Genomic DNA, 22,434 nt, shown 5'->3' on the forward strand with positions numbered 1-22,434 from the left:
TGTTACGCCAGTTGGGGGAGGGGCATTCCTACGTGGGGCGATGTCATTGCGGAAAGGCCTGTCATCGCATTAAAATGTATTTAAATGGTGTTCCCATGATTGCATGGCAGGAACCTTGTTTCGTCACTGGTGAGGGGCAGGGACAATTGAGCGGGGAAATCCCACTCACATAATAGCCGTTTGTGTACTCCCCCCCCCCCCCCTCAATTCTCAGCTTTCTCTGCCATTCCTGCCTGTCGAAAATGGGGTGGCAAATCCCTGCCAATGGGTCACCCATTTATAATGCAGACAAGGTGAAATGTAGTTCACTCGGAGGGTTGAGTCTTTGAAATTTTCTTCCTGAAAAGGTGGTGGAAGCAGAGTCTTTAAATATTTTTAAGGCAGAGCTGGATTGATTCTTGGTGAGATACGGGGTGATAGTTTGTTGGGAGGGTAGGCGGGATGCAAATTTGAGGTTACCATCAGATCAACCACGATCTTATGAACTGGCAGAGTAGGCTCGAGGGGCTGAGTGGCCTACTCCTGCTCTTTGTTGTAAGTCAGGTTTTACTTTTCTAATGAGCTTTATTCTCAGTGCTGTCAGAATATGATTTAGACTCTGAACTTGGAGACGAAAGGCCAATGTTAGCAGCTTGTTCTAATACTTGGAAACTCCAACTCTTTCAAAAGTTTGGCATGTGGGCTGGATAAAGCACACTATTTCACAGTGGATGAAATTTAATTGCTATACTTTTAATTTCCACAGAACTGAAGAATTATTTCAGCAGTCTGGCAGGGAACCAACTTTGGGGACGATTTAAGGAGCAAAAAACAGAGTCCCGTTTTGAGCACGTATAGCGGTGCCTTTCTCGGCGCTGCAGCACCAAGAACGAACCCGCTATCAAAGAGGACTATGTTGTTTTTTTTTCTGGCCTCGGTCGGGAACGCCCTGCTGAGGCGGCACGTAAGCTCATCAGTGCAGGAAGAGATTGGGTGCCATTTTTAAATGCCGCCTAGATTTCTCTACCTCCTTCGGACACCCCACCACAGCCTCTGGACCCCACCCACACCCAATGTACTTCTTCGGGGGTCCTTGATCCCCTCCTCACCCCATTTCTTAAAGGCAGGACACTCCTGGGCCTGATCCCTGGCATGGGCAAACTGGCAGCTGGGCACTTTGGCGCTACCAGTCTAGCAGCCTGGCAGTGTCCCTACCAGCTGCGCAGTGCCAAGGTAACACCCTGATCAGAGCCGAAGTACCCAGGGCCTCTGATGGCTTGGGAGACAACCCCCCAAGTGCCATTGGGCCTGGTCCACGTTCACCCAGGCATTAGTTCCCGGGCTCGGGAGAATCGGGTGGAGACATATTTAAATGAGCCATATGTTAATCTGCATCTTGCCAAGGTGCAACTTTTCGCTAGATGTAGTTCGAAGCGTCTCAAATCTTACCCTCGTCCGGCGTGACTAGGCCATTCGATCGCGCCCTATGTTAAAGCTTCTACTTTTCAAATTATAATTCAATATTTATTAAATCTCTAGTAAACTGATCTCAAAGCTAAAGTACCTTTTCAGTTACTTGCATGGAGTCATGGAGGCCTACAGCACAGAAGGGGCCCTTAGGTCAATCATGTCTGTGTCGGTAAAAAACAACCACCTAATTATTCTAATCCCATTTTCCAGTACTTGGCCTGTAGCCTTGTATGCCTTGGTATTGCAAGTGCAAAATTCATTTCACTTCAAGTATCCTCCAAAACCTCCTCGAGGCAGTTTCAGTTTCAAACCAATTTTGATTTCAGCCAATTTTGCCTTCCCATTTCTTCCCTCCCAGTCTAAGTCTCACAGTGAAAAAGAGGCATGAGGAAAGTGTCAAGCTTTAATCGGCAGAGTAACAAAGCAGTGAATTCTAATATGGACCTGCTGTTCAGTACAGGCCCTTTCTCTCTGGTTTGAACAATGTGTTTGCTGCTATTATAATAATAATCTTTATCAGTGTCACAAGTGGGCTTGCAGTAACACTGCAATGAGGTTACTGTGAAAATCCTCTAGTCCCACACTACGGTGCCTATTTGGGTACACTGAAGGAGAATTCAGATTGTCCAAATTAGTTAATAAGCATGACTTTCAGGGCTTGTGGGAGGAAACGGTAGCACCCGGAGGAATCCCATGCAGGCACAGGGAGAACGTGCAGACTCCACACAGAGTTATGCAAGCCGGGAATTGAACCCGGATCCCTTGGGCTGTGAAGCAGTAGTGCTAACCACTGTGCTACGGTGCCATACAGTCTGGATTTGTGTTGGATTGTGCTGTGAAAGGAGGCAAAAATATTTTTTTGATGGCCTTGGAAATCATGAAAGTTCATTCAAAATTCCAATTCCAGCCTCATAATTATGGATTAGAACGATCTTTGCAACCACAGAATTCATCATGCAATGCACAGATTTAATTGGACTTGCTGGTCATCTTAGGTGATAGTTTAAGTTCCATTTTTTGGGATTCCTAAAAATAAGGCTCCCCGTCCCCAAGCAAATACACTCAGGTTTACTCATAGGAACATACGAATTAGGAGCAGGAGTAGGCCATTTGGCCATCGAGCCTGTTCTGCCATCCAATAAGATCATGATTGGTGTGATTGCGGCCTAAACTCCCCAGGCGGGATTTTCAGCTGCCCCAGCCACGGGATTCTCAGCTGCGCGCCATTCACTGGTAGTGGGAATCTCTACTCCCACCGCTTGTTAATGGGATTTCCTTTGCAGCACTCCCTATTTAGCTAGAACATCTTTCCTCAGATAAGGACACCAAAACCGCACACAATACTCCAGGTATAGCTTCACCAAAATCCTATACCATTGAAGCAACCCCAAACCGCTAGGAAACCCAGGGGAGGGGTTACGTTGCCGGCGGCAAAACTGAATCCCAACGACTGGAGATCTCCGGCCCACATTTCACCCACCCCACCATATCCCTTGTTAGTCAAGTGTCTATCGACTTCTGCCTTAAAAATAATCATTGACCCACCCTGCCTTCTCTGCTCTCTGGGGAAAGAGAATTCCAAAGATTCATGACCTTCTGAGAGAAAGCATTCCTCTCAACTCTATCTTTAAGCAAGATTCCGCTCAAAATTTCCACCTTTCTTTCCGGATCCTTATTTCACTCTGTTGTTTGGAAAGCACCAATATTTTGCTGGGATATGACTTCGATGCTACTAGGCTCCTTCCAGTCCACTATCCACTTACCCATTTTTTATCAGTGAACATAAGTTTGTGAATGCTACTAAGTTATCTGATTGAGGGGGTAATCACAGTCGAGTCTGATCCTGCCTTTTCCCAGGATCAGCGCAGATCTGAGCTTTTTCAACAAAGGATGAATTTGGAGCAGCATATACACAATGGTCCATCACAACATCACTGAGCTAAGGTTAAGCTTTTCAATGAAAGAGCTCTAAGTGGTTGCCCAATCTATACCCACTTCTCTCACGGCATTACAGATCTATAAAAAGGGCTGAATGGGCAGCAAGGTGGCACAGTGGGTTAGCCCTGCAGCCTCACGGCGCCAAGGTCCCAGGTTCGATCCCAGTTCTGGGTCACTGTCCATGTGGAGTTTGCACATTCTCTCTGTGTCTGCATGGGTTTCGCTCCCACAACACAAAGTTGTGCCGGCTAGGTGGATTGGCCACGCTAAATTGCCCCTTAATTGGAAAAAATGAATTGGGAACTCTACATTTATAAATAAAAAAGGGCTGAATAATATCTAACACCCCGTCACCGACCTGGAAATCACTTCGATGTGGAGCCAGCCGACTCCACCCATGAACATTAATGAGAACAGAATGGGTCTTTCGCCTCTCATTGTGGTAGAATTCCTGCCTTCTCCATCGATCCCTGCAGGGCCAGGAGGGCACCTGTGGCAGCTACTGGGGCTGCAGCTTAGAGAAGGGTTTACATAGAAACATACATAGAAAATAGAAGCAGGAGGAGGCCATTCGGCCCTACGAGCCTGCTCCACTACTCATTATGATCATGGCTGAGCATCAAATTCAATACGCTGATCCCTAAATCCCTTTACCCCAATAGCTATATCGAATTCCTTCTGGAAATCACAGAACGCTTTGGCCTCAACTACTTTTTGTGGCAGTGAATTCCACAGATTCCCCACTCTCTGGGTGAAGAAATGTCTCCTCATCTCAGTCCTATAAGCTTTACCCCTTATCCTCAAATTATGACCCCTGGTTCTGGACTTTCCCACCATCAGGAACATTCTTTCTGAATCTACCATGTCTAATCCTATTAGAATTTTATAATTTTCTATGAGATTCCCTCTCACTTTTCTAAGCTCCAATGAATTTAATCATAACCAGCTTAATCTCTCCTCAAAAGACAGTCTTGCCTTCCCAGGAAATAGCCTGGGAAACCTTCGCTGCACTCCCTCCATAGCAAGAACATCCTTCCTCAGATAAGGACATCAAAACTGCACACAATACTCCAGGTGTGGCCTCACCAATATCCTATACAATTGCAGTAAAACATCCCTCTTCCTATAATCAAATCCTCTTGCTATGAAGGCCAACATACTATTTGCCTTCTTTACTACCTGCTGTACCTGCACACTTACTTTCAGTGACTGATGCATGAGGACTCCAAGGTCTTGCTGAGTGTTCACACCTCTCAATTTGCACTCATTCATATAATAATCTGCCTTCCTATTTTTGCTACTGGAGCGGATAACCTCACATTAATCCACATTTTGCTGCACCTGCCATGCCTACTCACTCAGCCTGTCCAAATCATGCTGAAGCATCTCTGCATCTGCCTCACAGCTCACCCTCCCGCCAGGCAAATTTGGAGATAATGCGTTTTGTTCCCTCGTCCAAATCATTAATATATAATGTGAACAGTTTGGGTTCTAGAACAGATGCTTGTGGTACCCCACTAGTCACTGTCTGCCAATCGGAAAAAGACCCGTTTATTTGGGAGCATTATGGACAGCGGCGGAGGGGGGAGGGGTTGGTTTAAGGGAGAGAGCAGGTAGGAAGGAAGTTGGGGTTCAGTCGAGGGTGCGCTGCTACGCGAGCAGCAAAGGACAACTTCCCCTTCCTTCCCACTCATTAACAATTTGAGGTTAAAACTTGGACTTCCAGCTGCCCAAACATTATGGTGTGGGCAGCATATTATTAGGGTCAATTGGCTTGATAGCAAGTCTAACTGAGCCTGAGGGGGTTATTTTAATATGGTGGGTGGGCTGTTCATTTCAGCGTTCACCTTCCCGTATTAAGGGAGTGGGCAGGAAGGTGTTTGGATGGACTCCCACACCATTGTACCTGCCCCCACCTACCTCATTGGAAACACACCACCTGCGGCACCTAAAATTCAGCCAAGGATGGCAACCCCACTGTTGCATCCAATCATAATGAAACAGGAGAACAAAGAGGGAATAAACATAGAACATAGAACATTACAGCGCAGTACAGGCCCTTCGGCCCACGATGTTGCACCGTCCTGTGATACCCTTCTAAAGTAAGGGATTTAGGAGAAAATCATGGTGGGGAAACTGTATAATGTCAGGCAGTACCCAAGGCTCAGGATATTGCCAATGTTGATGATCCTGGTCCAAACTTCGATGTTAATTGGTGCCATCATTATGCTGCTATCTGAGATCCTTGGTCATCAAATTAAATGACCAAGCCAATAGATCAGGGAAAGCTTCATTAATCAGTGAGAGGTAATAATTAGTGAAGGATCACTGAATATATTTCACCCTCTAGGTGGGGAGTCCTGTGAGAAAATTAAGGGCGCGATCTGCCGTCCCAGTTACATCTGAAAAGCAGTGCAATGTGGCCAATAGATGCCGCGAGAACCCTCTTCAAGGATCTACCCAGCTAAGGATCTAAAGTAATCTCGCGAGACATCGCAAAGTGAATCCTGCGCATTGTGGGCGGGATCACTTTTTAGAAAATTTGCATATTGGAGTGAGACAGCTAGTCTCAATCTAGTAATCTCTTTCATGATCTACTGAGGCATAGGATCTAACCCCCTTACCACAGAAATCTCGAACAAGCGCTGTTCAATGCTGGTCTCCATAAGCGGGGATCAGACGGAACAGCACTCGTGAGGGTCTCTCAGGGGATAGGAGGCCCCCAGGCTTATGCCCTCAGGGCAGGGTGGCACTCTGGCACTGCTAGTGCCACCTGAGTACCTTGGCACTGCCAGCCTGTCACCCTGGCAGTGCCAAGCTGACATTTTTATCGTGATAGGGATCGGGTCCCGGGGTGCCCGACATTGGTGCACAGGGAGATCTGAGGACATCTTTATAGGTGTGTTAAGGCTTAGGGGAAGTCCAGGGGTCACGCCGGGGAGTTGAGAGATTGAGGCCCTATTTAGAAACGGCGTCCTGATCTGATCCTGCAGTGAGCGGTTCCCCGATGAGGCCCCCAATCTACACAATAGCTCCTAGCACCAGGAAATCCTCGGCTAATCACGCGTGCTATGGGTCTCTGTTCCCATTCGGGGAAATTGCACCCTATACATTTGAATTCCACTTTGTATGATAACTAAACCTTGGGGCGACACGGTGGCGCAGTGGTTAGCAATGCTGCCTCATGGTGCTGAGGACTTGGGTTCAATCCCGGCCCCGGGTCACTGTCTGTGTGGAGTTTGCACATTCTCCTCATGTATGTGTAGGCCTCACTCCCACAACCCAAAGATGTGCAGGGTAGGTGGATTGGCCACACCAAATTGCCCCGAAGACAAAAATGAATTGGACAATTTAAATTGATGAAAAAAAACAATTTAAAAAGAAGTAAGACAATTAAACTTTGCTATGAAATTCAGCAGCAATAACCTATTGCTAAAACAAGTTCAAACACCCCATTTTCAGTGGGCGGGAATGGTAGAAGGAGCAGAGAATCGAAGGGGGAGTCCCAGAACATTTTATTACCCTTGCTCGATTGTCCCCGCTCCCCACCAGTGATGTAACAGGTTCATTTGAATTAATTTACATATAATTAATGGACTCTGGTGCAAAGTCCCTCCACTACGAAGGTTTCCCCACCCCTGGCAGCGTGATGCATGTCACCTGGTTTCTTGACCTATTTTTGCAAACCGGGAACTGGTGAAGAGAACCTGCTGGGGGTGCACAGGTAATTACAGCCCTCAGGGGCAAGAGGGTCATGCTGGGCAGAGTCTTGGCAATGTTAGGGTGACTACTGTTGGGGAGGTTTGGCGTGGGGAGCGTTTGGGGGAGTGGTTTCGATGTCCCTTGGGGGAGGGCAGAATCTTATTTTAAAAATGGTTTCAGATCGGACACCCTTTTTTTCTGTCAGGAGCCCGTGTGACTTCATGGCACCCACCTGCAGTAATTTCTTTTGACAATATGTCACAAAATATGGTCGGAAAAGCCGGCAGTGCAGCTGGAGGGCGCCATCCTGCTATTCCTGCCTGAGCATTGTCAAAAAAAAGAGAAAATTGTGCCTTACAAAGTGGACTCCAAGTGGACCTTCATAACCTGGGCTTGCAGGTTTTTGGAATTGTGTCGGACCTGGTGATCAGAATCCTAAAAAGTGCTGAGGTGTCTTGATGAGTGAGATCTTTATTCTTAACAAATAGAAGCTAACACCAGATACCAAAGCCAGTTTAATACCAACTGAAATGAAAATTGCTTATTGTCACAAGTAGGCTTCAAATGAAGTTACTGTGAAAAGCCCCTAGTTGCCACATTCCGGCGCCTGTTCGGGGAGGCTGGTACATGAACTATGGGCGTGATCCAACCAAATTGGAAACGAGTCCGGTGATGAGCGAGTTTAGTCGGGTGTTTCCCTGTGCTAAAAGTGCCGAGAAAAACCATGCTATCTATCGTGTCTCTGATTCAATTCAGGGCCTCAGCGGGAAACGCCCTGCCGAGGCTGCACTTAGTCCTGTTTCCTGCGGTGAAGAACTCCGCTCTCCAGAACTCCTCAGTGCAGGAGGAGATCGGGAAACCATTTTTAAATGGCATCACAACTCTCTGATGTGACTCCCAAACCCACAACTCACCTATCAGGGGGTCCTCACCCCCCCTCCCCACCCCCACCCCACAACCCCTGCATTCCACCTCACATCTGCAGGCACCCCAGGGCCCAATTCCCAGCATGGAAAAAATACCAGGCAGGCAATCCCTGGCAGTGCCCCTTCCAGCTGGCAGTGTCATTTAGGCATGTTGGCAGTGCCAGATTGGCATGCAGGTGGCAGTGCCAGCTGGCAGTGGTGACATAAGCAATGCCAAGATGCCACACTGCCCATAGGGCAAGCACCTGGGGTCCTCAATTCCCTGAGACACCCCCACAAGTTCCGTTCAGTCTGTTCCCCGTCTGTGGGAACCAGCACTGAACAGCATTCGCCCGAGATCTCCTAGGCAAAGGGGTTAGGTCCCACGCCTCGGGTAGAACAAGGATGCGCATATTTAAGTGAGGCTAACTGTCTCACTCTAATATGCAGATTTACAAAATAGTGATAGGTGGGATTCAGATCGCGACATTTTGTGAGAGTGCATTAGATCCCACAAGGCATGACCCGGAAGAGGGGTCTCCTGGGGTCTACTGGCCATACTACGTCACCTTCGGACGCAATATGGCTAGTAGATCATGTCCTACATGTTCTGGTCACTGCTCATACGGTTTGTAAAGGAGGGGATTAATTCGTTGTCTTGGGTTTAGGAAAGGAGGTCAAAGCCACATTCTTTACAGCAGGAAGAAAACAGATCCAAAAAGAAGGACTACCTCTCCCTACGATCTGAGAAGTACAAGAAGCATTAACAGGGGATGAAAGTCTGAAGAGGCTAAGCAGTCAAAGTATCGATAAGATAAATCCGGTCCGAGTTTTTGCATTAGAACATAGAACATAGAACAGTACAGCACAGAACAGGCCCTTCGGCCCTCAATGTTGTGCCGAGCCATGATCACCCTACTCAACCCACGTATCCACCCTATACCCGTAACCCAACAACCCCCCCCCCCCCCCTTAACCTTACTTTTATTAGGACACTACGGGCAATTTAGCATGGCCAATCCACCTAACCCGCACATCTTTGGACTGTGGGAGGAAACCGGAGCACCCGGAGGAAACCCACGCACACACGGGGAGGATGTGCAGACTCCACACAGACAGTGACCCAGCCGGGAATCGAACCTGGGACCCTGGAGCTGTGAAGCACTTATGCTAACCACCATGCTACCCTGCATTCTTTGTTGTCCATAGCTGGATGAGGGACGTACGGCTGTGTTAATTACTGCCTACTGACAAAGTCATATTTTATCCAAAAATAAATCTTTCCACTTTGCCATAATTTCAGTCTTGCTGTCGACATATTTATTATGCCTGAAATTCCTTATACAGGTCTGTGGGAAAGGTTTCCTGGGATTTAGCTTGTGACCACTATCCGGTGACTTCTGTTGGGAAAGTGAGGATGTTTGAAAGGGGTAGGATCAGGCTTGTAGTCAAACTTGTCACTGTAAATAGCCCGATGAAAACACAATACCAATACTCATGAATGCTGTCTGAGAGGGGATCTACATCTCAGCTGTGTTTGCTGAAGCAGACAGCAAGATCACGCATTGATATCATGTTTTTTCACACTTTGGATGTCTCAAAATGCCTTCTGAAAAAATGAAATGAAATGAAAATCGCTTATTGTCACAAGTAGGCTTCAAATGAAGTTACTGTGAAAAGCCTCGAGTCGCCACATTCCGGTGCCGGTTCGGGGAGGTTGGTACGGGAATTGAACCGTGCTGCTGGCCTGCCTTGGTCTGCTTTCAAAGCCAGCGATTTAGCCCTGTGCTAAACCAGCACCTTTATGGTAAATTTGGTTTTTGGAAGTGCAGCCATTGTTGTTATGAAGGCATATACAGCAGCTAAATACTTCCATCAGTGCATTAAAAAAAAGCAAATAAGATGAACTAACAAGTCTTCAATTTTTTTACAGTATTGGTTGAGAGAGGAGTGTTGACTAGGACAAAAAAAAACAACTCTCTATTTCTCTTCAAGTAACACCGTGGGATCTTTTATCGTCACCGCAACAGGCACCTGGACCCACAGTTTAACATCTCATCCGATAGGTGTCGCCACTAACAGTGCAGCACTCCCTCAGCACTGCAAGGTATTGTCTAGGTTGCATATTCAAGTCTTCAATCGGGTTTGGAAGCAACTGAGGAAAAACATTGCAAATGTCATCCATAATTTTAATTCCAGCGCTTTGCACAGATGGATGGGTTGGACTCACTTCATGCAGGCAGCATGCTGCTGACAGTGGGCAAATGCCACACGTACGACACAAGAGGAAAATGCGACTAATAGCGTTCCGCTGATCTTATCAAGCTCCATTCCCACAATCCGCCTGTTCTCCTGTCCCTCGCTGTCGCAACTGGAATAAAGAGTAGGTTACCTGTTACTTTGAGTGATTCGGAAACTGCATTTTGTGACGGCATAATTAAAAAGAAGTAAATTGCACTTAAGCAATGCTGCACACATCTATCAGGACTTCAAAGTGGGTCACGCACAATATATTGCTTTTGATGTACAGGCAGGATGGCTACACAGAAGGTGGCACCAGTACACAACAAGGCCCTACAAAAGCAAATGGATGAGCAAGCATTTGATATATTTTTTGTTAATAATTATGGTAATTAATCTGTCAATAGTTACTAATATAACATAATCAGTTTGGTCTCTTTCTGACAATACTAATTCTTGTGGAATGTCACTTTAAAAGTGAGTCCAACACTTAACAACATGAGACTGCAGTTTAATCTGCATATTGACTATCTCCTGAAATACATTGCCCTTAATTTCCTCGTTTAAACCTTTATTTCAAAGCTTGCTGCACATCCAGACCGAAGAAGAGTAATTTGTGTTCCATCAATTCCTATCAACATCAATTTTAAATACCTGTATCGTTGGTCTTTTCTAATCTGCTGTACTCTAAGCAGAAAGACCTAGAATATTCTTACCTTCCTTCACAGTTCTTGGAAGAGAGCCCAGAACTTTTAGTTGCTCATTTTACACTTTTTCCCCAGATCATTGATAGTCTTAATTACAGAGACCAAAACTAGGCACAATATCCTCTGTACAGTGTGTGTGTCAGGCAGCTAATATTATGCGTGATTTCTTGACTATGATTTCAAGAATGTTATTCACCTCTTTAAATTACTGCTCACTGGTGCTGGAGTTTCATTTTTCTTCACAATTTGTCTCCACTTCTGAAGTGGAGATGCCAGCGTTGGACTGGGGTGAGCACAGTAAGAAGTGTTACAACACCCGGTTAAAGTCCAACAGATTTGTTTTGAATAACTAGCTTGCGGAGCACCGCTCCTTCCTCAGGTGAATGAAGAGGTGGGTTCCAGAAAAATATATATAGACAAAGTCAATGATGCAAAACAATACTTAGAATGCGAGCCTTTGTAGGTAATTAAGTCTTTACAGGTCCAGACAGAGCAACTGGAAAGAGGGATCATCACAGGTTAAAGAGGTGTGAATTGTCTCAAGCCAAGACATATGGTAGGATTTCGCAAGCTCAAGCCAGATGCTGGGTGGTGAATATAATGCGACATGAATCCAAGGTTCCGGTTGAGGCCGTACTCATGTGTGCCGAACTTGGGTAAGTTTCTGCTCCGCGATTCTGCGTTGTCGCGCGTCCTGAAGACCGCCTTGGAGAACACTTACCCGAAAATCAGAGGCTGAATGCCCTTGACTGCTCAAGTGTTCACCGACTGGAAAGGTACATTCCTGCCTGGCGATTGTCGTGCGATGTCCGTTCATCTGTTGTCGCAGCGTCTGTATGGTCTCGCCAATGTACCACGCCTTGGGACATCCTTTCCTGCAGAGTATGAGGTAGACAACGTTGGCCGAGTCACACGAGTATGTACCACGTACTGGTGGGTGGTGTTCTGGCGTGTAATGGTGGTACCCATGCCGATGATCTGGCACGTCTTGCAGAGATTGCCATGGCAGGGTTGTGTGGTGTCGTGATCGCTGTTCTGAAGACTGGATAGTTTGCTGCAAACAATGGTCTGTTTGAGGTTGCGCGGTTGTTAGAAGGCAAGTAGTGGGGGTGTGGTGATGACCTTGGCAAGATGCTCAACTTCATCAATGATGTGTTGAAGGCTACGAAGAAGATGTCGTAGTTTCTCCGCTCCGGGGAAGTACTGGACGACGAAGGGTACTCTGTCGGTTGTGTCCCGTGTTTGTCTTCTGAGGAGGTCGATGCGGTTTTTTGCTATGGCACATTGGAGCTGTCGAGCGCCATATCCTGTTCTTACGAGGGCATCTTTCGACGTCTGTAGATGTCTGTTATGCTCCTCCTCGTCTATCCTGTGTATACAGAGGGCTTGTCCATCGGGGATGGCTTCTTTACTGTGTTTAGGGTGGAAGCTGGAGAAGTGGAGCATCGTGAGCTTATCCGTGGGCTTGCGGTAAAGCGAAGTGCTGAGGTGACCGTCCTTGATGGAGATGAGTGTGTCCAAGAATGCAACCGATTCTGGAAAGAAGTCCATTGTGAGTCTGATGGTGGGATGGAACTTATTGATGTCATCGTGTAGTCGTTTCAATGATTCTTCGCCGTGGGTCCACTTCTGAAGGCACTGGGAAGGGGTTGAATTTGGGGGGGGGGGGGGCAGAGATGGAAAACAGGTAGTACTGCCTCCGTCACCTGTTGCATGTTCAGCTCGATGGATTTAAATGGAACTCAATGACGGGCGTGCTGAATGATGGTCAGCAAATGTGATTCCATTTGATGTGTGACTCCTTCCCTGTCTAGTTTCCATTGCCCGCTGACTCTTGTCAGGGTAGGGTTCAGGAATGTTGGACGTTATTTGGTATTTTGCAGAAGTGAAAATGTTTTTTGGCGTGAGCCTGTATATAGGGTGCTGGCAGGATATTTGACTGCGGAAAAGATTACTGTCTAAACTTACTCTCACGCAAACTTTTCTGCAGGGCCAAGGGTAGCCACCAGAAGCCAAATCCTTTTCCTGTTGCTAGCCCCAGGCACACTCAGGTTAATTTTTGCAGTCATAGCCTGCCTCAGATTAACAAACAACATAGAGCAGGGAGCAGAATTGATATCGCCCTGATTTTGTTATCAAACTGAGATGTATAATACTCGTTCAACCATTTAGAATGGAGCCGAAAGTAATTTCCCATGTGCTTGCAATCACTCATCGTTTGCAAACTCATGCAGTGCATTACAATGTGCAAGTGTGTAATCGTCCCAGTTTTTCCTGCGTGGTAACTGGTGATATTTCACATAATTTTGTATCATCTGCAAATTTAGCCGGCCTATTAATAAATACCTCTCAACTAGATCATCCATGAAGATTAGCTGGGATTTAGGATTGCTCCCAGAGGCATTCTGCAACTTAACTCTCTCCAACCAGAAGACGGTAAGTCCAATGTTTTTCTGTCCCACTTTCTAACTACTTTTCTATTCAATGTCCTATTTCACCTTTGGTTCCATAAGACCATAAGATGTAGGAGCAGAACTAGGACACTCGGCCCATTGAGTCAGCTTCCCCCATTTATTGAGATCATGGCTGATGTAATCCTCAACTCACTTTCCAACCTTATCCCCCCATAACCCTTGATTCCCTTGATGAAAAATCTGTCTACCTCAGGCTTGAACATACTTAATGGCCCAACCTATACAGCTGTCTGTGGTAAAGAATTCCATAGATTCAGTACCCTCTGAGGGATGAAATTCCTCCTCATCTCTGTCTGAAATTGGCAACCCGTTACTCTGAGATTGTACCCTCTGGTCCTAGACTCTCCCATAAGGGGAAACATCAGCATCTAACCTGTCAGGCCCCTGAGAATCCTTGCTGTCTAAACAAGGTCACCTTTTATTCTTCTAAACTCCAACCAATACAGGCGCAACCTGCTCAATCTTTCCTCATAAGAAAATCCCACCATACCCAGGATCAATGTCGTGAACCTTCTCTGGACTGCTTCCAATGTCAGTATACATACCTTTCCTTAGATAAGAAGACCAAAACTGTTCACAGTATTTCAGGTGGGAGCTAACTAGTGTCTTGTATCGTTTCAGCAGAACTTCCCTATTTTACACTCCATTCACTTTAAAATAAAGGCCAACATTCCATTTGCCTTCCCAATTGCCTGCTGAACTTGCATACTAGCTTTTGTGATTTATGCACGAGGATATCTCTGTGTGTTGTAGTTTTCTGCAGTCTTTCTCCATTTAAATAATACTCAGCTCCTTTATTTTTCCTACCAATGTGCATAACTTCACATTTTCCTACATTACGTTTCATTTGCCAAGTTTTTTCCCACTCACCTAATGTTTGTTTTAGAAAATATTTTATTGGCGCATTTATAATTTTCACAATTTAACATATTATCATTTCTAAAACAACCACAGGGGTCGATGCACAAAATATCCCCTAAAATAACAACAAACAATAGACCACGTACCCTACTTCTCCCACCCTATCCCCAATTACCCGTATACTAAATTCCCTGTCCATATTTAACATTTCCATGCCTCCTATTTTCCTCCCTCCCCCCTTTTTCCCTTTCTCCCCCTTCCTGCTGACATTCAGTTTTTGTTAAAGAAATCGGTGAACGGCCGCCAACTCCAGGCAAATCCCTGTATTGATCCTCTTCGAGCGAACTTGATTTTTTCCAGACTGAGAAACTCTACCATATCGCTGACCCACACCCCACGTACCTAACCTGCCAATATCCCTCTGTGGACTCTTATGTCATCCTCACTGCTTGCCTTCCCACCATACATTTTAGCTTTTAAGCAGCAATACTGTTGAACCATAGAACCATAGAAAGATGACAGTGCAGAAAGAGGCCAATCAGTTCATCATAGAATCATAGAATTTACAGTGCAGAAGGAAGTCATTTGGTCCATCGAATATGCACCGGCCCTTGGTAGGGCACCCCACTTAAGCCCGTGCCTCCACCCTATTCCTGTAACCCCGCCCAATCTTTTTGGACACTAAGGGCAATTTATCATGGCCAATCCACCTGACCCTTCACATCTTTGGACTGTGGGAGGAAACCGGAGCACCCGGAGGAAACCCATGCAGACACGGTGAGAGCGTGCAGACTCCGCACAGACAGTGAACCAAGCTGGGAATTGAACCTGGGACCCTGGAGCTATGAAGCAATTGTCCTAACCACTGTGCTACTGTGCTGCTCACTGTCTGCACTCGCCAAAAAAAGAAACTAGCCGCTCATTTTAATTCCGTTATCCAGTACCTGGTCTGTAGCCTTGCAGGTTATAGCATTTTAGGCGCAGATCCAGCTGCCTTGTAAATTAGTTGAACAATTCAGCCTCAACTAACAATTTAGGTAGTGAACCCCAGATATCGCCACCCCCAGGGTGCATAAGATTTTCCTCATGTTCCCTATAATCCTTCCACCAATCTTCTTAAATTACGATTTAAGCCCGAGGGATTGCCCCTTGGCTCAGAGAAAGAAGTCTTTCCTGTCTACCCCTCATAATTTTGCACTCCTCGATTAGGTCACCCCTCAGCCTCCTCCGTTCTAAATGAAACAACCCAAGCCCATCCAATCTCTCCTCATTGCTGCAATTTTCTCTGGACTGTTGCCACCTCTAATATTTTTGAGGAGTCCGATAAACAAAGGTTTTGATTTCCCATCACCAAGCGGCTTCAAACCATTTTTTGAAAAATGCCGACTTATATTTATACAGCGGGACGGTGTCAGCTTTGCCAACCCAGAAAGGAGTAGCGATGTGGAGGCGGGTCCTGCATGGGGAACATGTCTTGGGTGTAGGATAGAAGAAGGATCTGTGAGGAGTTCCTGCTATGATACAAAATGTAGATGATAGAGCTGCTGCATGTCCGGGACAGAGATGTTGATCAGTGGAGTCAGGTAAATACTAGCTAATATTTGTCCAACTGGTTGCTGGCTCCGGAAGAGATGGCCCAACGTGGGCTTTCGGCAAAAAAATGTTGAGATTACTGCTGCCTGTTCACGCTGCAATGAAGAAGCATGCTCGACTGCATCAAGGCTGAAAAAACATCACAGGATGCTACCATCAGCATCAGTTGCTCATGACACTCCATCAATCAGATTATCATAATGCTTCAGGGGATGACTGATCGCACATGCAGAACCTTTTTACTTCCAACTATCCTCTCTCCATCTTTCTCATAGAGTGCGATCATGCAATGGAACCTTTGCCATGATCCTCACAACCACACACTGTCACGGTAGACCACTGTGACTTTGAGTGAGCAACAGGGTAGCTTGTCCCCAAGGGGTAGCACAGTAGTTAACACTGTTGCTTCACAGCTCCAGGCTCCCAGGTTCGATTCCTGCCTTGGGTCACTGTCTGTGCGGAGTCTTCACATTCTCCCAGTATCTGTGTGGGTTTTCCCCGGGTGCTCCAGTTTCCTCCCGCAGTCCAAAGATGTGGAGATGCCGGCATTGGACTCGGTTGAGCACAGTAAGGAGTCTTGAAACACCAGGTTAAAGTCCAACAGGTTTGTTTCAAACACGAGCTTTCGGAGCGCAGCTCCTGCGCTCCGAAAGCTCGTGTTTGAAACAAACCTGTTGGACTTTAACCTGGTGTTGTAAGACTTCTTACTGAGCCCAAAGATGTGCAGGTTAGGTGGATTGGCCATGCTAAATTGCCCTTAGTGTCAAAAAAAAGGTTAGGTGGGGTTACTGGGATAGGGTGGAGGTGTGGGCTTAAGTAGGGTGCTCTTTCCAACGCCCGGTGCAGGCCTGATGGGCTGAATGGCCTCCTTCTGCAGTGTAAATTCTATGATAATTCGAAGAGCACACCATGCCAGCTGAGCGACAGGGCTAGATGCCAGCCACCCTACATTAGTGCAGCCCTTCCTCCCCCTCTCCAAGCCCCCAACTTCAGTGCATTGCTGAGCTAGAGAACATAGTTCATGCTTGTAAACAGACGTATGTTACATGTGAGACCAATCGAAGATGGCAGGTCCATGTTTTATTTTAAATCAGAATATCACAGAGGAGGTCAAGTGGAGATGTAGTGGGAGGAGCAGTGCCTGCTTCAGTGACCTGGACCTGTAGATCCTGGCTGGCCAGATCCAGAGACAGTGGAAAACATACCCAAGTGGCAGGAGGAACCCACCCATTGTGACCAAGCAGGCAAAGCCTCCACTGTGATTAGGGCAGGGGATCATGCAAGATCTTGAATACAATATAGGAGGATGTCCCATGGCCTGCTGTGCTCCGATAACGGAGAGTTGTTCGGCGGGAGAACACTGAGGTCCCTGTGATGGTTGCCACCTGAATCCTGCACCTATGGTGAGCGACCTGGCATATTCCTCCTATAACATGGAGGCTGGCATGTCCAAGGCGCTCTTATGGGAGCACACAGTATTGGATACTGTGATGCACTGACACATTCAAGCGCTACATCCCTGGTGGCACTATATATTAGGCAAACCTTAGTCTTCTGTGTTCTATTTGTTAACTCCAGGGAAATGGCCTCGACAAGTCTGGGAGGCCATAGGTGATTCAAAATGTTGGAGGAGGCAGCCAGGGATGTAGTGATGGGACCCATTCATCTTGTGGTCGGACATGGAGAAACACCTGTAGCAGGCACTAAAGGCGGTGGTAGAAGCACATGGGCCTGTTAGTTCACTGAGCAGAAGGGGGTTGATCAAGAAAAAAGACAAGGTAATTCTATGAACTGAAGTTGGATAATACCCTGTAAGTTGCAGGAAGCAAGGAAGGTAAGACGTGGCACCGTTTTGAGGTCTTGGGAAGGAGTGTGTTGGAATAGGAGACTGTGGAATGAATTAAATGCAATAAAGAATGGGGGACGGTGAAAGACAAAGGTGGTTTGTTTGTATCCAAGTGGAATGAGGGAGGAAGTTTCATTAGAATAATAATTGTTATACTATTGATCTATTACATGCATATAACACATAGTGATAAAAGAGAAGCTGCATTGAAGAGATAGAGAATAGAAGCTAAAATGCTGTCTCAACTTTCTGAATTGGGTTACAGATTTCTCCTTCCCTCTGATATTTACTCATCTCTTTGTGATTAATGACTGACATCTTCCTGAGTGTAGGAATTGAATAAAGTAATACTTACTTCTCTGGACTGTAGGCATCAAAATGTTCCAGAAATAGGCTCCGATTGACAAGGTTGGTACTTGCAGTTGGTCGAATAAGGAATTTGAGAATAATTCCAGTTTCGGAGCCGAGGAATACCACTGTGTAATTCTTAAAGGGACCAGCCTCTGTATCCACCACAACCTTGTTCAGTCGATCCCTAGGTAATGAAGAAAAACATCAGTTGAAATGTAGAGATGAAAAGTAAAAGATTTCCAGGAATGCCCAATAAAACAGACACCCTACTCATAGCTTAATTCTACCTGTAAAACACACAGATATTGTTCATAAAGTTACAGCATCAAATGTTGGCCATCGCCAGATGACGTAACATTCTCATCAACACTGCGTGGTATTTTACAGCATTTTCAACCAAATCTATTTTCTGCGAGAAATATCTTTCATCGTAATTTGCAAGCTTGCGTATTTATGTGTGTGTGTGTGTGTCTCTGTGTGCATGTGTGTGAATGAATGTATCTGTGTGTGTATGTATCTGTGTGTGTATGTGTATGAGTATTTGTGTGTGTTTGTATGTATCTGCGCATGTGTGTATATATATTTGTGGTTGTACCTGTATGTGTCCGTGTACTTGTGTATGTATATATGCGTGTATGTGTATCCATGTATTTATGTATCTGCATGTCAGTGTATGTAACTATATGTGCATATATATATCTGTGTATCTGTGTGTGTGTATGTGTGCTCGCAATTGTGTGTATATATACACACCTGTGTGTGCATCTGGATGTGTGTGCATCTGTGTATGTATGCTTGTGACTGTGTGTATGTGTCTGTGTGTGTATATATATATATATATATATATATATATATATGTGCGTGTGTGTGTGCTTGTGACTGTGTGTGTATATATACATCTGTGTGTATCTATATATGGAGGTCTGTGTGCTTGTGTATGTATGTGTATACATATCTGTGGGTGCATCAGTATGTGTGTCTGTGTATGTACGTGTACGAATGTGTTTGTGTGCCTGTGTATGTGTGTTTCTATTAATGTGTCAATATATCTGTGTGTGTGTGTGTATGTCTGTGTGTATGCACGATTTAAACAGACTTAGAAATTATTCAGTGCACTCAACACAGTGCCTTACCTTTGAATCCAAAGTTGCCTAACAACTAACTACTTACACCAGTTTTCTAGGAACATTTCATCCTTAATTAAGATGAGAACATAGAACAGTACAGCACAGGACAGGCCCTTCGGTCCTCGATGCTGTGCCGAACCTTGTCCGAAACCAAGATCAAGCTATCCCACTCCCTGTCATTCTGGTATGCTCCATGTGCCTATCCAATAACCGCTTGAAAGTTCCTAAAGTGTCCGACTCCACTATCACAGCAGGCAGTCAATTCCACATCCTAACCACTCTCTGAGTAAAGGAACTACCTTGGACATCCCTCCTATATCTCCCACCTTGAACCTTATCGTTAAGCCCCCTTGTAACAGCTTCATCCACCCAAGGAAATAGTCTCTGAACGTCCACTCTATCTATCCTCCTCATCATCTTATAAACCTTTATTAAGTCACCTCTCATCCTCCTCCGCTCCAAAGAGAAAAGTCCGAGCTCCCTCAACCTTTCCTCATAAGACCTATCCTCCAAACCAGGCAGCATCCTGGTAAATCTCCTTTACACCCTTTCCAATGCTTCCACATCCTTCCTATAGTGAGGTGACCAGAACTGCACACGATACTCCAAATGTGGTCTCACCAGGGTCACGTACAGTTGCAGCACAACCCCATGGCTCTTAAACTCAAGCCCCCTGTTGATAAACGCTAACACACTATAGGCCTTCTTCACGGCTCTATCCACTTGAGTGGCAACCTTCAGAGATCTGTGGACATGAACCCCAAGATCTCTCTGTTCCTCCACATTCCTCAGAACCCCGCCGTTGACCCTGTAATTCGCAATCAAATTTTTCCTACCAAAATGAATCACCTCGCACTTATCAAAGTTAAACTCCATCTGCCATTTTGTGGCCCAGCTCTGCATCCTATCAATGTCTCTTTGCAGCCTACAACATCCCTCCACCTCATCCACTACTCCACCAATCTTGGTGTCATCAGCAAAGTTACTGACCCATCCTTCAGCCCTCTCCTCCAAGTCATTGATAAAAATCACAAATAGCAGAGGACCCAGCACTGTTCCCTGTGGTACACTGCTGGTAACTGGTCTCCAGTCTGAAAACTTTCCATCCACCACCACCCTCTGTCTTCTATGTGATAGCCAGTTACTTATCCAATTGGCCAAATTTCTCTCTATCCAACATCTCCTTACTTTCTTCATGAGCTGACCATAGGGAACCTTATCAAACGCCTTACTGCAATCCGTGTATGCGACATCAACTGCTCTACCTTCATCTACACATTTAGTTACCTCCTCAAAGAATTCAATCAAATTTGTGAGGCAAGTCTTACCCTTCACAAATCCGTGTTGACTATCCCGGATTAAGCTGCATCTTTCCAAACGGTCATAAATCCTATCCTTCAGGACCTTTTCCATGAACTTACCGACCACCGAAGTAAGACTAACCAGCCTATAATTACCAGGGTCATTCCTATTCCCTTTCTTGAACAGAGGAAAACATTCACCACTCTCCAGTCCTCTGGCACTATCCCCGTGGACAGTGAGGACCCAATGATCAAAGCCAAAGGCTCTGAAATCTCATCCCTTGCCTCCCAAAGAATCCTAGGACATATCCCATCTGGCCCAGGGGACTTGTCGACCCTAAGGTTTTTCAAAATTGCTAATACATCCTTCCTCAGAACATCTACCTCCTCCAGCCTACCTGCCTGTATCACACTCTCATCCTCAGAAACATGGCCCCTCTCCTTGGTGAACACTGAAGAAAAGTATTCATTCAATGCCTCTCCTATCTCTTCTGACTCCATGCACAAGTTCACACTACTGTCTTTGACCAAACCTAACCTCACCCTTCTTTTATTTCTCACATAAGAGTAAAAAGCCTTAGGGTTTTCCTTGATCCGACCCACCAAGGACTTTTCATGCCCCCTCCTAGCTCTTCTAAGCACTTCTTTCAGCTCATTCCTTGCTACCTTGTAACCCTCAAGCGACCCAACGGACCTTGTTTTCTCATTCTTACATACGCTTCGTTTTTCCTCTTGACAAGACATTCAACCTCTTTTGTGAACCATGGTTCCCTCACACGCCAATTTCCTCCCTGCTTGACAGGGACATACCTATCAAGGACACACAGTATTTGTTCCTTGAACAAGCTGCACTTTTCATTTGTGCCTTTCCCTGACAGTTTCTGTTCCCATCTTATGCTCCTAATTCTTGCCTAATCGCATCATAATTACCTGTCCCCCAATTATAAACCTTGCCCTGCCGTATGGCCCTATCCCTCTCCATTGCAATAGTGAAAGACACCGAATTGGGGTCACTATCTCCAAAGTGCTCTCCCAGAAACAAATCTAAGACTTGGCATGGTTCATTATCCAGTACCAAATCCAATGTGGCCCCACCTCTTGTCGGCCTATCCACCTATTGTGTAAGGAAACCCTCCTGCACACACTGTACAAAAACTGCCCCATCCGAACTGTTCGACCTATAGAGGTTCCAATCAATATTTGGAAAGTTAAAGTCACCCATGACAACTACTCTGAGACCTCCACACCTATCCATAATCTGTTTTGCAATTTCTTCCTCCACATCTCTATTATTATTTGGGGGCCTATAGAAAACTCCGAACAACGTGACCGCTCCTTTCCTATTTCTAACTTCAGCCCATATTTCCTCAGTAGACAGATCCCCCTCGAACTGCCTTTCTGCAGCTGTTAAACTATCTTTGATTAACAACGCTACTCCTCCACCTCTTTTACCACCTTCCCTACTCTTGCAGAAACATCTATACCCCAGAACTTCCAACAACCATTCCTGTCCCTGTTCTACCCATGTCTCCGTAATGCCCACAACATCGTAGTCCCAAGTACCAATCCACGCTCCAAGTTCACCTAAATTATTCCAGATGCTCCTTGCATTGAAGTAGACACATTTCAACCCACCTTCCTGTCTGCCGGTACACTCCTGCGACCTTGATACCCTCCTCAGTACCTCACTACTCTCAACACTGACTTCTGGACTACTGCTCATTTTCCCATCCCCCTGACAAATTAGTTTAAACCCAACCCGAAGAGCCGTAGCAAATTTCCCTCCCATTATTGGTGCCCCTCTGGTTCAGGTGCAAACCATCCTGTCTGTACAGGCCCCACCTTCACCAGAATGTGCTCCAATTATCCATGTAACTGATACCCTCCCTCCTACACCATCCCTGCAGCCACGTGTTTATCTGCACTCTCTCCCTGTTCC

General features: G+C 45.9%; 1 protein-coding gene across 3 annotated transcripts in view; it reads right to left on the reverse strand.

Moving 5' to 3' along the window:
- Positions 1–22,434, reverse strand: part of sema6bb (sema domain, transmembrane domain (TM), and cytoplasmic domain, (semaphorin) 6Bb) — a 708,346-nt gene that overhangs the window by 28,278 nt on the left and 657,634 nt on the right. For all 3 annotated transcript variants that reach the window (XM_038777178.1, XM_038777180.1, XM_038777179.1), the window contains 2 exons: positions 18,072–18,251; positions 10,225–10,365 (listed from right to left, as the gene is read on the reverse strand). In XM_038777178.1, the coding sequence (XP_038633106.1) occupies positions 10,225–10,365; positions 18,072–18,251 (321 nt within the window). The remainder of the gene's footprint in view (positions 1–10,224; positions 10,366–18,071; positions 18,252–22,434) is intronic.

Source organism: Scyliorhinus canicula, chromosome 18 (genome assembly GCF_902713615.1).
Source record: "Scyliorhinus canicula chromosome 18, sScyCan1.1, whole genome shotgun sequence".
NCBI lineage: Eukaryota > Metazoa > Chordata > Chondrichthyes > Carcharhiniformes > Scyliorhinidae > Scyliorhinus > Scyliorhinus canicula.